The sequence below is a fragment of the Podarcis liolepis genome, assembly GCF_965112155.1.
Source record: "Podarcis liolepis genome assembly, chromosome: 6".
NCBI classification, from domain to species: Eukaryota; Metazoa; Chordata; class Lepidosauria; order Squamata; family Lacertidae; genus Podarcis; species Podarcis liolepis.
Window position 1 is genome coordinate 49,573,021 of NC_139559.1, and position 12,341 is coordinate 49,585,361.

The following is a 12,341-nucleotide window of genomic DNA, read 5'->3' on the forward strand; positions in this document are numbered from 1 at the left end:
AGAAATAATAAAGCAATTGATTACAATTACAAAATATTGAAAATATTATCATATATGTCCATGTGGAATTCTCACATAGTACTGGAATTTTCCATAAAAGAATGTCAGGTCGTATTATTTCTCTAATTCTGTTGAAAATGTAAGCTTTAATTTTAGCAATCTGCCAGTGGGACTACTAACTAAACCCTCCTAGGATCACATTGTAAATTGCACAGTGGCAGCTCCTGTCAAATAGTAGTGGATATTTCTTCCTGGTTCTTGTGCTACATGGTTCTGTAGGGCAGTGTTTTGTCCCACTGCTAATTAACACATACATGGAGTGGCCATTAAGAGTTTTGGAGCATGGTTTCACCAGTACAGTTGTACCTTGGAAGTCGAACGGAATCCGTTCCGGAAGTCCGTTCGACTTCCAAATCATGGCTTCTGATTGGCTGCAGGAAGCTCCTGCTGTGGAAGCCCTGTCGGATGCTCGGCTTCCAAAAGAACGTTCAAAAACGAACAGTCACTTCTGGGTTTCAATCATTCGGGAGCCAAACCATTCGAGAACTAGGCTGTTCAAAAACCAAGGTATGACTGTATACTTATCACACAGCGCTCTGTTTCTTCATAACATCTGAATTGGGAGTGGCTGTTCAATCCCTGAACCAGTACCTGAGTGCAGTGGTAGACTGAATGAGGGCCAATAAACTGAGTTTGAATTCTGGAAAGATAGAATCTCTGTGGGTAGTTCACATTGCTAATTGCCTGTTCTGAAAGTACAAGTATGTAGCATGGGGGTATTTCTCTAAATATACGAGGTGCAAGTGACTTCTATGGTTAGGAGTTCCTTTCGCTGGCTTCATTTGTATGCTAGATACAGCCGTATCTGAATCAGGTTAGCTTGGCTTTTGTAGTCCATGCATTGGCAACCTCAGCACTGCAATGCACTTTGTGTGGGACTGACTTTCTGCTTGGTCCAGAAGTTTCAGCTAATGCAGAATGCAGCTACTAGATGGCAGACCCCATGTGACACCTCTGCTGAAACATCTGCAATGGCTGCCCGTGTGCTAAATGGGCTAACGTCAATATTATTGTGATGAAATACAAAGCCTAGGACAACTTAAGGACCACCTGGGCCCTTATATTCCAGCCTGATCACTGAAATCATTCAGAGAACAGCTGTTTGTTGTCTCCTGTGTCTCAGAAACCCACGTGGCTTCAACCAGAAGCCAGGAATCCTAGCCATGAGTCTCATTCTATGGAGAGTGGGTTGGCAGGGGTGGGTGGGCCTTTTGGGACGCCATGTCTCTTGGGAACTGGACAGTTCTGGGTGGGGGCTCCGGCAGCCTCCTTGCCAAGCAGCAAAATATTTTTTTTAAAAAGATATTTATTGAGGTTTCAAAAATTATATAAAAAGAACAGTAATACACAGTAATACAAACAAAACACAAAAAACAGGTATAATTTCAATCCCTTATTTTCTTATCACTTACTTCCAAACTTAAAACACAATTAAAAACACGTAAAATTTCAATTGCTTATTTTCTTTTAACTTATTTCTCAGACCTCCTCACACCTCCCCTTCTTGTATTCCAATTCTAATTATTAGCTCAGCAAATCCTTATTACTTATTTCTCAACTTTAACTTAATAGTTTATCTTAGATTTATTTTTGCTAACCTTATTTTCACTTAATTTAATTCATTTTAGAAATCCAATTTTACCTTGTCCAAACTTAAACTTCAAACTTATACATCGATTCTTATTCTTAAAACGTTTTTTCCTAAGGTCGACCAAGGTTCCCTTCCACGAATTTCCCATTTTACATACCAATAACAAACAAAATAAAAACAAAATAAATTGTAATTATGAACCCTTTGGATTCCCAGACTCCACCCCCCCTTTCCCAGCTTCAGCCCCCACAAGTATCCATCAGTCTTAATCTACTATCAGCCTGGAGATCTCACGTCCGAGGCTCTTAATTCTCTCTCAGTTCCTCTCTGCCGGTCTTTTTGATAGTCCTTAATATAAAACACCAAATCTTGGGGAAGCTCGGGCCCAACAGGAACCATGTTTCTTCCAGCTAGGCCTCCATACTTAAGAGTAGAGCCTATGGGGTGTTCCAATTCTTGTTTCCTGTTCCTTTCAAGTCCAAAAATTCCCAAAGCTCTAACTTCCACCTTAATCACATTTGTAATCCTTAGGTCTTCTGATCTCCACATAAGAAGATCTCTCCATTTCTCAATGCCAAGCAGCAAAATAGTCCCTAGGCTGCTCCTGCTCCTCTCCTCACAATCTGGGGTGATTCCCACCTGTCATGAGGAGGTCTCATAAAGTGTCCCTTGTCTGGTTGCAGAACAGTAGTGCCTCTTAAAGTAGTGCATGTGAGTGTCCCAATAATTCAGGGCAGGGCTGAAGAACCTCTCCCTTAATTTACTAGGAACCTTATTTTCCTCTTTCCTCCCTGCCCCTTCTTCCTAGTGTGTTGTGGTTTTTCCAGTTTGTAACTCTGCAGTTAGGGACAGTCTTGTTTTAATGGATTGTATGTAAGTCACTCTGGGAGCCTTTTGGCGGAAGATCAGGAGTACAAATGCTCTTAATATTAATAATAGTAATAATGCTCTTCTGCAGAGATTTGGCAGGAATCTTTACTGGTAATTTTGGAACATCTCTTGAAGACATTTTGTGCTGACAGGCCCATTCAGCTGTTTAATTTTCACTACCCCCAAGCATAGCGTGGATTGCCAGTGCCCAGGGTCAAAATGGAGGGGTGGGGTGGGGTGGGTGTCTGCATCACTCAGGAGATCACAGCCACATAGATAAGAAAATGAGAGATCAATTCCTGGTTCGCATGGAGAAGCCGTTTTCAACAGACCCCAGTGATGGAAGCACGTAGCTGTATTGAGGCAGCACCAGGTGTTGAATTTTTGTGCCCCTAACAGTTTTGCACCTGGAGCAACGTCCCTGTGGCTGCCCATGCTACGCCACTGCCTCCAAGATTTGCCAGTCATTGTAATGATTATTTTGTATTGCTTTATGCAATTTTATGTTTTATTGTATTTGTATGCACTGTTGTACACTGCCTTGATATTTTATGAGTGGGTGATGTATGTTTCTATAGCTAAAATAAATAAAAATTATTTTTTTGTACATCTTGCTCTTTGGGCTCATGCAGCATCTTAAGGCAATTGTTGAGTGATATAATCTTTGCCATCCTGTTCTGGCGTTATAATGACAAAGAACAATTTGAGACAACAGGTGAGTTTCTTACGAAATAATCAAGATGTGAGATTACAGTTCTTTTTTGTTGCTTGCAGGTAGAGGAGGCCGGGCAGGTCTTTCTCTTGATGAAAAAGGATTATCGAATTTCACGCAACGTGCGCCTGGCTTGGTTTCTCAGTCGTTTGCATCAGGTGATCTGGGCAGTGCCTGAATCTGAACTGGTAAGCAAGCTGCACGTAAAGTTTACTTCTGAATGATGACCTCTTAGGCCAGTCAAAGTAGGAAAGCTGATGAGAAGGAGATGCATCTATAACCGAGCTTTACCCTTTGGTTGTGTCCTGCCTCCATCCCCCCTCCATTTTTTTTTCTTTTTGAAGGTGCATTCAGATAATGAGTTGGATATTCTCAGCATTCTTCCAAATAGCTGGCAACCTGACGAGCCTGTTCAACCCAGGCCATATCTCCTAGTGCCTTCTACACAAGTCACTTTCCTTGCGCGCCAGTACCGTTTTGTGATTGAATTGGATTTGAGCCCTTCTACGGGGATTGTGGTAAGTGTACTAGTTCCTCATCCCGTGTTCCCTGAGTGTTTCTGTCATCCTTTTCCCTCTTCCTTGCCCTAGAAGTGCTTCTTCATTAAAGCTTGTCTTGTCAGCGATAGCATATCTTTGTCTTGGAGAAGAGTCTCCCAGGCTCTATTTTCCTATCTTGATGGAAAATAGAAAACTCCTCATACAGGAGTTTTGGCTGCTGGGTATCTTGACTTATTCCCAGTAGAGAGAGCACTTCATATATTCACTTATATAAGTGTCTCCAGAATATTACATATGGAATGCTCCTATTATTATTTATTGAATTTATATACTGCCCTATACCCGGGGGTCTCAGGGCAATTCACAGAATAAAATTATGATATAAAACCACAAAATACATAATAAAAATAAAAACAACAACCCAATAGCCCCCCCCCCAAGGCATAGGATGTAAATCAGATCAACCAAAGGCCTGGCTAAAAAGGAACATTTTTGCCAGGCACCTAAAGATGTATAACGAAGGCACTAGGTGAACTTCCCTGGGGAGAGCATTCCACAGATGGGGAGCCACTGTAGAGAAGGCCCGTTCTTGTGTTGCCACCCTCTCATGGAGAAGGCACACAAAGGAAAGTCTCAGAAGATGATCTCAGGTGGTCCTTGAGGTATTGCGGTCCTGAGCCGTTAAAGGCTATTTGGGTCAGAACCAGCACTTTGAATTGGGCCCAGAAACTAATTGGTAGCCAGTGCAGTCGGACCAGGATCGGTGTGATATGCTCAAACCGTCTTGCTCCGGTGAGCAACCTGGCCGCTGAATTCTGCACTAGCTGAAGTTTCCAAACCGTCTTCAGAGGCAGCCCTATGTATAACGCATTGCAGTAATCTAACCTTGAAGTTACCAGAGCATAGACAACAGTAGTTAGGCTATCCCTGTCCAGATAGGGGCGTAGCTGAGCCACCATCCAAAGCCGATGGAAGGCAGTCCGGGCTACTGAGGCCACCTGAGGCTCCAGTGACAGCAAAGGATCCAGGGGTACCCCAAGCTACGAACCTGCTCCTTCAGAGCAAGTGTAACCACATCAAGAGCAGGTGACCTCCCAGCCATCTGGTCTAGGGAACCACCCACTAACAGTGCCCTCAGTCTTATCGGGATTGAGCTTCAGTTTGTTGGCTCTCATCCAGTCCATTACCGAGACAAGACACTGATCCAGCACTTTCACTGCCTCACCTGCAGATGTAAAGGAGAAATATAGCTGAGTGTCATCAGCGTACTGCTGACAACATACTTGGAACCTCCAGATAACCCCACCTGGCAGTTTCATGTAGATGTTAAACAACATAGGGGATAGGATTGAACCCTGCGGAACCCCACGTTGAAGGTTCAATGGAGATGAAAAGCATTCCCCAAGTAATACCCTCTGGGAATGACTATCCAAGTAGGACTGGAACCACTGCAAAGCGGTGCCACCCACCCCTAGTTCAGAGAGTTGCTCCAGAAGGATACCATGGTTGATGGTATCAAAAGCCGCTGAGAGGTCAAGAACAATTAACAGGGACATGTTTCCCTTGTCTCTCTCTTGAAAGAGGTCAGTTTTTGTGCCAAAACCAAGCCTAAACCCCAATTGAAATGGATCCAGAAAACCAGTTTCTTCCAAAAGTGCCTGGATCTGGTCTGTGACCACTCACTCCAGAACCTTGCCCAGGAAAGGGAGATTAGCAACTGGCCGGTAGTTAGTTAGCTGGAAACTCCTGTCTCTGGCACAACTTCAGTAGAAGCTTGATACTATGTCATTTTTCTTCTTCAGGATGACTCTACAGGGGAGATAATTTTCGATGAAGTGTTCTATGCCCTGTCCCGGTGTTTAGTGGGGTTGTTAAAGCCTTTTCGGATCCCAGGCTCGGACATTATCTACCAACCTGAGATCTTCATCACCATCCAAGTATATTCTTCCATCATTGGTCTGCAGACACACCAGGTAGTTATTATGTCTTGTGTTTCACGAGGCTGTTAACATGAGAGACTGCTGATAATGAGAGGTTTCATTACATGTCTAAACCATTGAACATTTGAGCCAGACTCTCCTGTGACATCAATTAACACACTAGGGTGGAAGAATATCAGGAGCTCTAAGCAAGTGTCCTCCTGTTGGCAAACCTTTTTTAATTAAGTCATCATGTTCTGTAAATGAGATTGGTTTGCTAAGGATTAGATTAGTCTGTGTCTTCTCATTTAATCCCACGCCCATTCCATTGCAAAATCTGTTTTCAATGTCACATTATGTCCTACGGCATGGGTAAGGCTGCTCTTTCTACAAAGGTGCATTTCTGCAGCAAACAGACAAAAATCCCATTGCTGATAAGCTTTACCTGTGTTGAGCAGTGCATTCATACTGAATTACAGTGGTACTGGAGTTACAGATTGGTTAACTCTTTATCTTATACCATGCACATCTTTTTTTTTTAAATGTCAAAATTGGCAATGCTTTTATGAACCCTGTATATACTTTGCGAATTGAACAGGATCACATGTTTTGTCATATTTTGCATAGCCTTTTAAATTTATTTCTTATTCATTTTCTATCCCACCTTTCCTCAAAGGTGGTGGCACACATGGTTTCCCCCTTCCCCATTTTATTCTCACAACAGCCCAATGAAGTAGGTTCGGGTAAGAGAGTGACTGGACCAAGGCCACTCAGTGAGCTTCCTCACTGAGAGGGGATTTGGTCTCCCAGGTCCTAGTCCAACACTCTAACCACTACAACCTGTTCTGCTTCTGCCAGTCATAAGGGGCATAAGGAGTTACTCAGGAGTGTTGTTCCCTAACCACTAGAAATCCTTTGTAGCATCTCCTTTACATACTGAGATCTCCCAGAATGGCCCGCACATTTTCAAGCTTATTTTTCACAGCTATAAGGTCGGGGGGAAACCTGCCTTTTAAAACGAATATGGAGATTTTCAAGTTGCTGAATTCTGTGCACACGATTGATTTGTGAATCAATCACAAATTGTGTGCACAATCGCAAAGCTTGAATTATGCTTAACTCTGATTATTGTGAGGTGCTGAGTGTAGTTGGACTTTGCCTCTCCTACTCCTGGCTGCTCTTATTAGAGCTGGGTGGCAATTGTAAGTGGTTCAGTCATTATAAACAGCATTTTTGTCCACATCCACAGCATTTAGTAAATTGTTAGTATTCATACATTCATTACTTGGAAATTATTATCAACAGTTTTTTACTTGTATATTCATGATTAATGGTGTTTGTGTGTTAGCTCTTCCTGCTTCACCCTCTAGCTACCAGGATAGCTGTGTATGATTTAGAATATATATTTACTTTCACTTCTTTCCTTGATTTGTTTGATTTATGTATCAGGTTGTATGTATACTTGTTGCTAATTTTAGGAGCCTAAGGCAGACAGTGAAAGCAAATAAAATCTTGGGGTGCTGCAATTTTTTTGGCGCGTAGGTGTCAAAAGCTGTTCTGTGGGTATATGCATAGTCCTGTGTTTGCAGAATGCCAGAATAGCAAACCAATATTAATGACTTTTCTTTTTAGTAATAGAGCTACTTCTTCATCCCGTTCAGTGATCTTTCATTTGCATGGTGCCTGATAATTTATTTGGCTTCCTCATTTATTTACATACAAAACGCATGTGCCAGTTTTTCCACTGTGGTGTCCAAAGTAGTTCACAGTATAAAATTTATATTCCGCAATAATAACCAAAAGATAAGACCAATAAAGACTTAACTCCTTCCCCCCCTTCCCTTCCTGACTGCCATTAGATTGGAGGATTTCCCCCCAGTGTTTTCCTTCTGTGCCAGGAAAGAGTGAACAAGAACCGCTCACATTACAGACTTAGTGCTCCACTGTTCTTTCAACAACCCCATGAATCCATGGGAGCACCAATTCTGCAACAAACCAGCATTCTCTGTCAGAAAACAAATGGGAAACTAGCTACAATAGGTCAGCCCTCCATGTTCACCTATGAAACAGAATGGGAGGAGGTTGCTATTTAAATGAAAAAGAGCATGGAGTGAACCCCTCCCTCTGCTTTACCACACCACCACGTTGTGTCATTTTTTCCTAGCCCAATTCTAGTTCCAGAAGTACACTAGGTTGGGAGCAGGGTGGATAGAAAATCAATATATTATCTATTATATATATATATTCAGATTTTTTAAAATTTTAATTGGATTTATTTATTTTTTAAATCGGATTTTTAAAATAAAATGCTTTTGGAGGAAAAATCTTTCCAAATATAGTTTTCTATTTAAGTTACATTATAGTACAAAGGCTATTCATCAGGAAATAAGGATTTGTTTTAAGTTTTTCATGTGTGCTAAAACTCAGTCTAAGTCTTTTTTTTAAAATTATTGTTTAACCACATCAGTTAACAAACACTGATACATATGGTATAATGTTATTTTTTAGTTAAATAAATTGTTTAAATTGTTATTAAGGAAATGGTTATTTTTCTCTTTCCAATAAAGTACAGAAGAAAAGTTGCCCAAATATAAGCAGTTAACTTATTAAACCTTGCAGTAATTTCCAAATTTTCTGTCTATGTATTACTAATAGTATAACCAAATCAGTAATTTTTGATATAACTGTAAAAGTTCTGAAAATTTATTATTCCAAAAATGAAATCTTCATCTGGTTTTAAATATTAAGATTATACCAGCAAGAATGTCTTTCTGTAAAAAAATGATTTAAATCAAGTCTTACTGACTAGTGATTTAAATCTTGATTTAAATCAGATCCACCCTGGTTGGGAGAAAGTTGCATATAGCAGCAGAACACTGCATACTTGCTTTCATCTAAGGAATAGTTCCTACATTTTATAGGCAAATGAAACAGTTGCATGAATGAAGCTTACAATATCAGTCTTGCAACACATTATATGTGGCTGCCCTTCTTTGTCTAGTTAGGTTCAGGGAGACTGGAGAGACAACCCTAGTTTGTTGGCTGCCTTGCTCAGTGGGGGAAACACAATTGTTCCAAGTGTCTCTAAGAAACTCTGTATGGGTTGACTGCGCACAGTCCTGAGAATGCGTCTTAAGGTTCTTGAAATCCAAAGATTCTCACCCACAACAAGGAATCAGGTTGAAATAGCAAAGCTTTTATTAATTACAGGGGGGTAGAAAAGATACTCAATTTTGAATTTATTAATGCAGTGCAGCTTATAAAGATTAAATCTCGGGTGTATTTGATATAATACCCCATATGCATTTGTAACCTTAAAGACAAAAAATAAGTTCTTTTAAAGGAAAAGTTAATATATTATTAACAAAATATTTTTAAAAAGGATGGGGTGAAAGCACACCCATTTGATATGGAAATCCAGAAGACAGAACAGAGATTCAGTTACATATCCAGTGCTCAGATGATAATTCCTGCAGCTCTGTGCGTGTGTTTGTAAGCCTGGACCAGAAGCTCGGTTCCAGAATCTTTGCCTTTTAGGATGATACTCAGCTGTTTTGGTGGGATCGCAAGCCCTGCTCCTAGAAGCACAAGAAGACAACGGAATCCTTTACCTAAGCTGTTTCATCAAGTGCTGCAATGAGATGCAGAGCATCCAGTAGTTAGGAGAAACGGGTATTACTGTAAGGGGCCAACATTTGCCCTTGCTCTAGGATTTTGGGTCTTGTAGGTTTGTATAGAAGAGGGGGAGGGGTTTTGTGATGTTGGGGAATCAAGAAGAGCAAGGAGGGGTTTCTCTCAACCTTCTAAAAAAAAGGGCAAGGTTCAAGAAGTTAAAAGGTAAAAACATCCCGGAATGCCCATGTGATATATTTGATGTTGATGCCTGGTTTATCAGGAAACTTGAAGTAACCTCTGTACGTATAGCCAGTTCTTACCAGTTTCTGCCTTGTTGCAACCAAGTCAGGCAGTTTGATTTTAAAACTCGTGTCACGAAACAAGAGTAAGGGTCAAAGTGGAAGTGATCCTAGCATGCTGCACTGGTCTTGCCAACTTCTCAGATTGTCTGTGAATCAAAGAATAGGCTACCCAGACTACTGTGATAGTTCTCTGCCCATGATTCTCCACTTCTCTTGCCTATAGAAGAGAATGAGGCGGCAGGCAATAGGAGAGGTGAGACTCTGATAGCTGGCTTGGATTCCTGGGTTATATTATTTCTGGCCCATCTTCTAACTTAGTCATGCAGTGCTTTAGGGGTAGAATAATAGTGTTCTTTTAAAAGATTCCTTGAGGTTGTTAACATACCTAGTGCTTAATTCCGCTGGCACAGAAAGTAGGTTCCTGGCATGGTGCAAAGTAGCAAAAGTGAGAAACTGCAAAAATGTGGAAGTCTTCGACGAGCAAAGGAAAGTCTTCGGTTTCATTTCCCATATCTGACACCTGGTAACTCTGCTGAATGTTGAAACACCAAAACGAACCTTGGGAAAATTAGGTTGTAAAATGTACATGCTATTTTGAAATTCTGAAACGTGATGAACCCAATTTCTAAGGCAGGCAGCCAGCCAGCCAGAGGAGAGAAGTTGCAACACAATGGCTTGTTTGAAGACGGGGATATTTGAATGAAAATTGGCGTTCATTTTCAGGACATAGCCATGTATTTCAAGTTCAGACATCAGGTTGACTCCCATGGCTATTTTAAGGAGAGGGAAGAGAGGCGCAAAATATACATCTTCATCGTTCTACCTTTCTCCTGTGTTCAGGCATGGGTGCCCTTGCTTGTGTATCTAAAGCAGCAGCAGCAGCACCCACACACAAGCAGATTTGAGGAAAACTCAATACTTGCAGAAGTAAAAAATAAAAAATAAAAAAATCTTTCAGAAAACCCCCCAACAAGGCAGACCTCTCAAGCAGCCTGAGGACTCAACATGCTTAGTTGCCAGGGAATGTGGATTGACTGGGTTGGGGATGTGGAAGAAGGAAAATAGGTAGCAGGGGGAATCAAAAAGAGTATCCTGGAATACAGCGTGACTGGCTTGCTGGAACACTGAACAAGAACATTCCACACTCTAACGTTTCATGGCAGGTCCCACCTGCAGTGTTATATTTAAAGGAACAATTCTTGAAAACTGATTTGCTAGCATAATATACAATGTCGTAGATAGTTTATCTTGATGAATTTTGAGCTGGAAATTATCTCCAGGAGATATAATTTACTGATTTGTCCTGGGAAACCTAGTTGAAATTTGCCTATATGCCACAGCAGCTTTTGCAGGAAGCTTTTATCTCCATAAAAATTTTCTGGCTCCAAACATCATTTGTAGAATTTCACCTTTTTAAAAAAGAACAACAACAAAACCAACAACTGCTTGCTGGTGAATTGTTGCAATCCACTGTTCAGATTTTCTGAGGTTTTGATGGTGTATCACTTGCCTCAGTATGCAGCAGAATACTTTAATTGGAACAAATAAGGATTTCCATTGTCTCTGGCCCAGGTACTATTCCAAGGTTGTCTGCTGGATGAGACCAAAACAGAGACCTTCCTGCAGCAGGTTTATACACGGCTGTGCACCTTTGAGAACAAAGTGGCTGAGATGCTCCAGCAGCAGTATGAGCCCAAAACTCAGGTGAGAAGACTACTTTCTGCTGCTTTGAATGAGTGGGTGTTTTTGCTCATCCAGTCTATGAAGCCACCCATCCCAAGAGTAGCCAGCATGGTACACTCTGGATGTATGCCATTGGCTGTGCTGGCTGGGACTTGCATAAATGATGAAAGACCTGAACCAGTTATTTCCGTAGAGAGAGTGGGTTCTTCTTCTTTTCTTTTTTAAGGAAAATGCCCTTTGTGTAGGATTCTTGTGCAGCCTTGCAGATAGGTGTTACCATACTTTTCCATGTATAAGATGCCCCCTATTTGGGGGGCTGCAACCAATCACCAGGCCCCACAATGCGCTGCCCGTGTATAAGACGAGCCCTGTTTTTAAACATTATTTTTGAGTAAAAAACCCTAGTCTTATACATGGAAAAGTATGGTACTTATTTGTTTTTTGTATTTACTAGCAGCTTTTCTGAGAATGTTAAATGCATATGTATTTGTCATTTATGACTAAGAGAGTAGCTGAAAAAGAAGGGTTACGAACTAACTTGCTTGCTAGTATACATGATGCAAATCTCACCCTAGCCATGAACTAACTAGGTGCCTTTTATACAGGCTGCCATCTTTCAGCCTATGTTATTGCAATAATAGAAGCCTACCTTACAGGATGGTGCTAAGGAAGCTGAAGATGGCATTGTAAACTGCCCTGTAATCTTCAGAGGAAGGCCTGTAGAGAAATGTAGCAGCAACCACAACCACAACAACAACCATAACATGTGGAAAAGGGTTTAAACACGTTTAAAAGTACTTTGTAAATGCTATGTAACAGTAACACTCTTCCAGTTTACAACTGTTTCCCTGCTTGGTCACACGTAGGTGATTATTGCATCCCCATAACCAACCAAATGACTGCCCTGCCCTGTATAAGCATAAAGTTTGGAGATACCTGGGAAAGTGGTGGTGTCGCCCTCACTTTCCCTTGCAGCTTAGGCACTATATTTTCTGAAGAAGTGTGCATGCACACGAAAGCTCATACCAAGAACTAACTTAGTTGGTCTTTAAGGTGCTACTGGAAGGAATTTTTTTATTTTGACTATGG

The 12,341-nt window shown here is 41.1% G+C and overlaps 1 protein-coding gene across 6 annotated transcripts in view; it reads left to right on the forward strand.

The window, feature by feature from the left end:
• The window catches only part of SZT2 (SZT2 subunit of KICSTOR complex), a 79,034-nt gene that overhangs the window by 1,583 nt on the left and 65,110 nt on the right, over positions 1-12,341 (forward strand). For all 6 annotated transcript variants that reach the window (XM_083510742.1, XM_083510746.1, XM_083510743.1 and 3 more), the window contains exons 2-5: positions 3,296-3,421; positions 3,578-3,751; positions 5,536-5,706; positions 11,142-11,273. In XM_083510742.1, the coding sequence (XP_083366868.1) occupies positions 3,296-3,421; positions 3,578-3,751; positions 5,536-5,706; positions 11,142-11,273 (603 nt within the window). The remainder of the gene's footprint in view (positions 1-3,295; positions 3,422-3,577; positions 3,752-5,535; positions 5,707-11,141; positions 11,274-12,341) is intronic.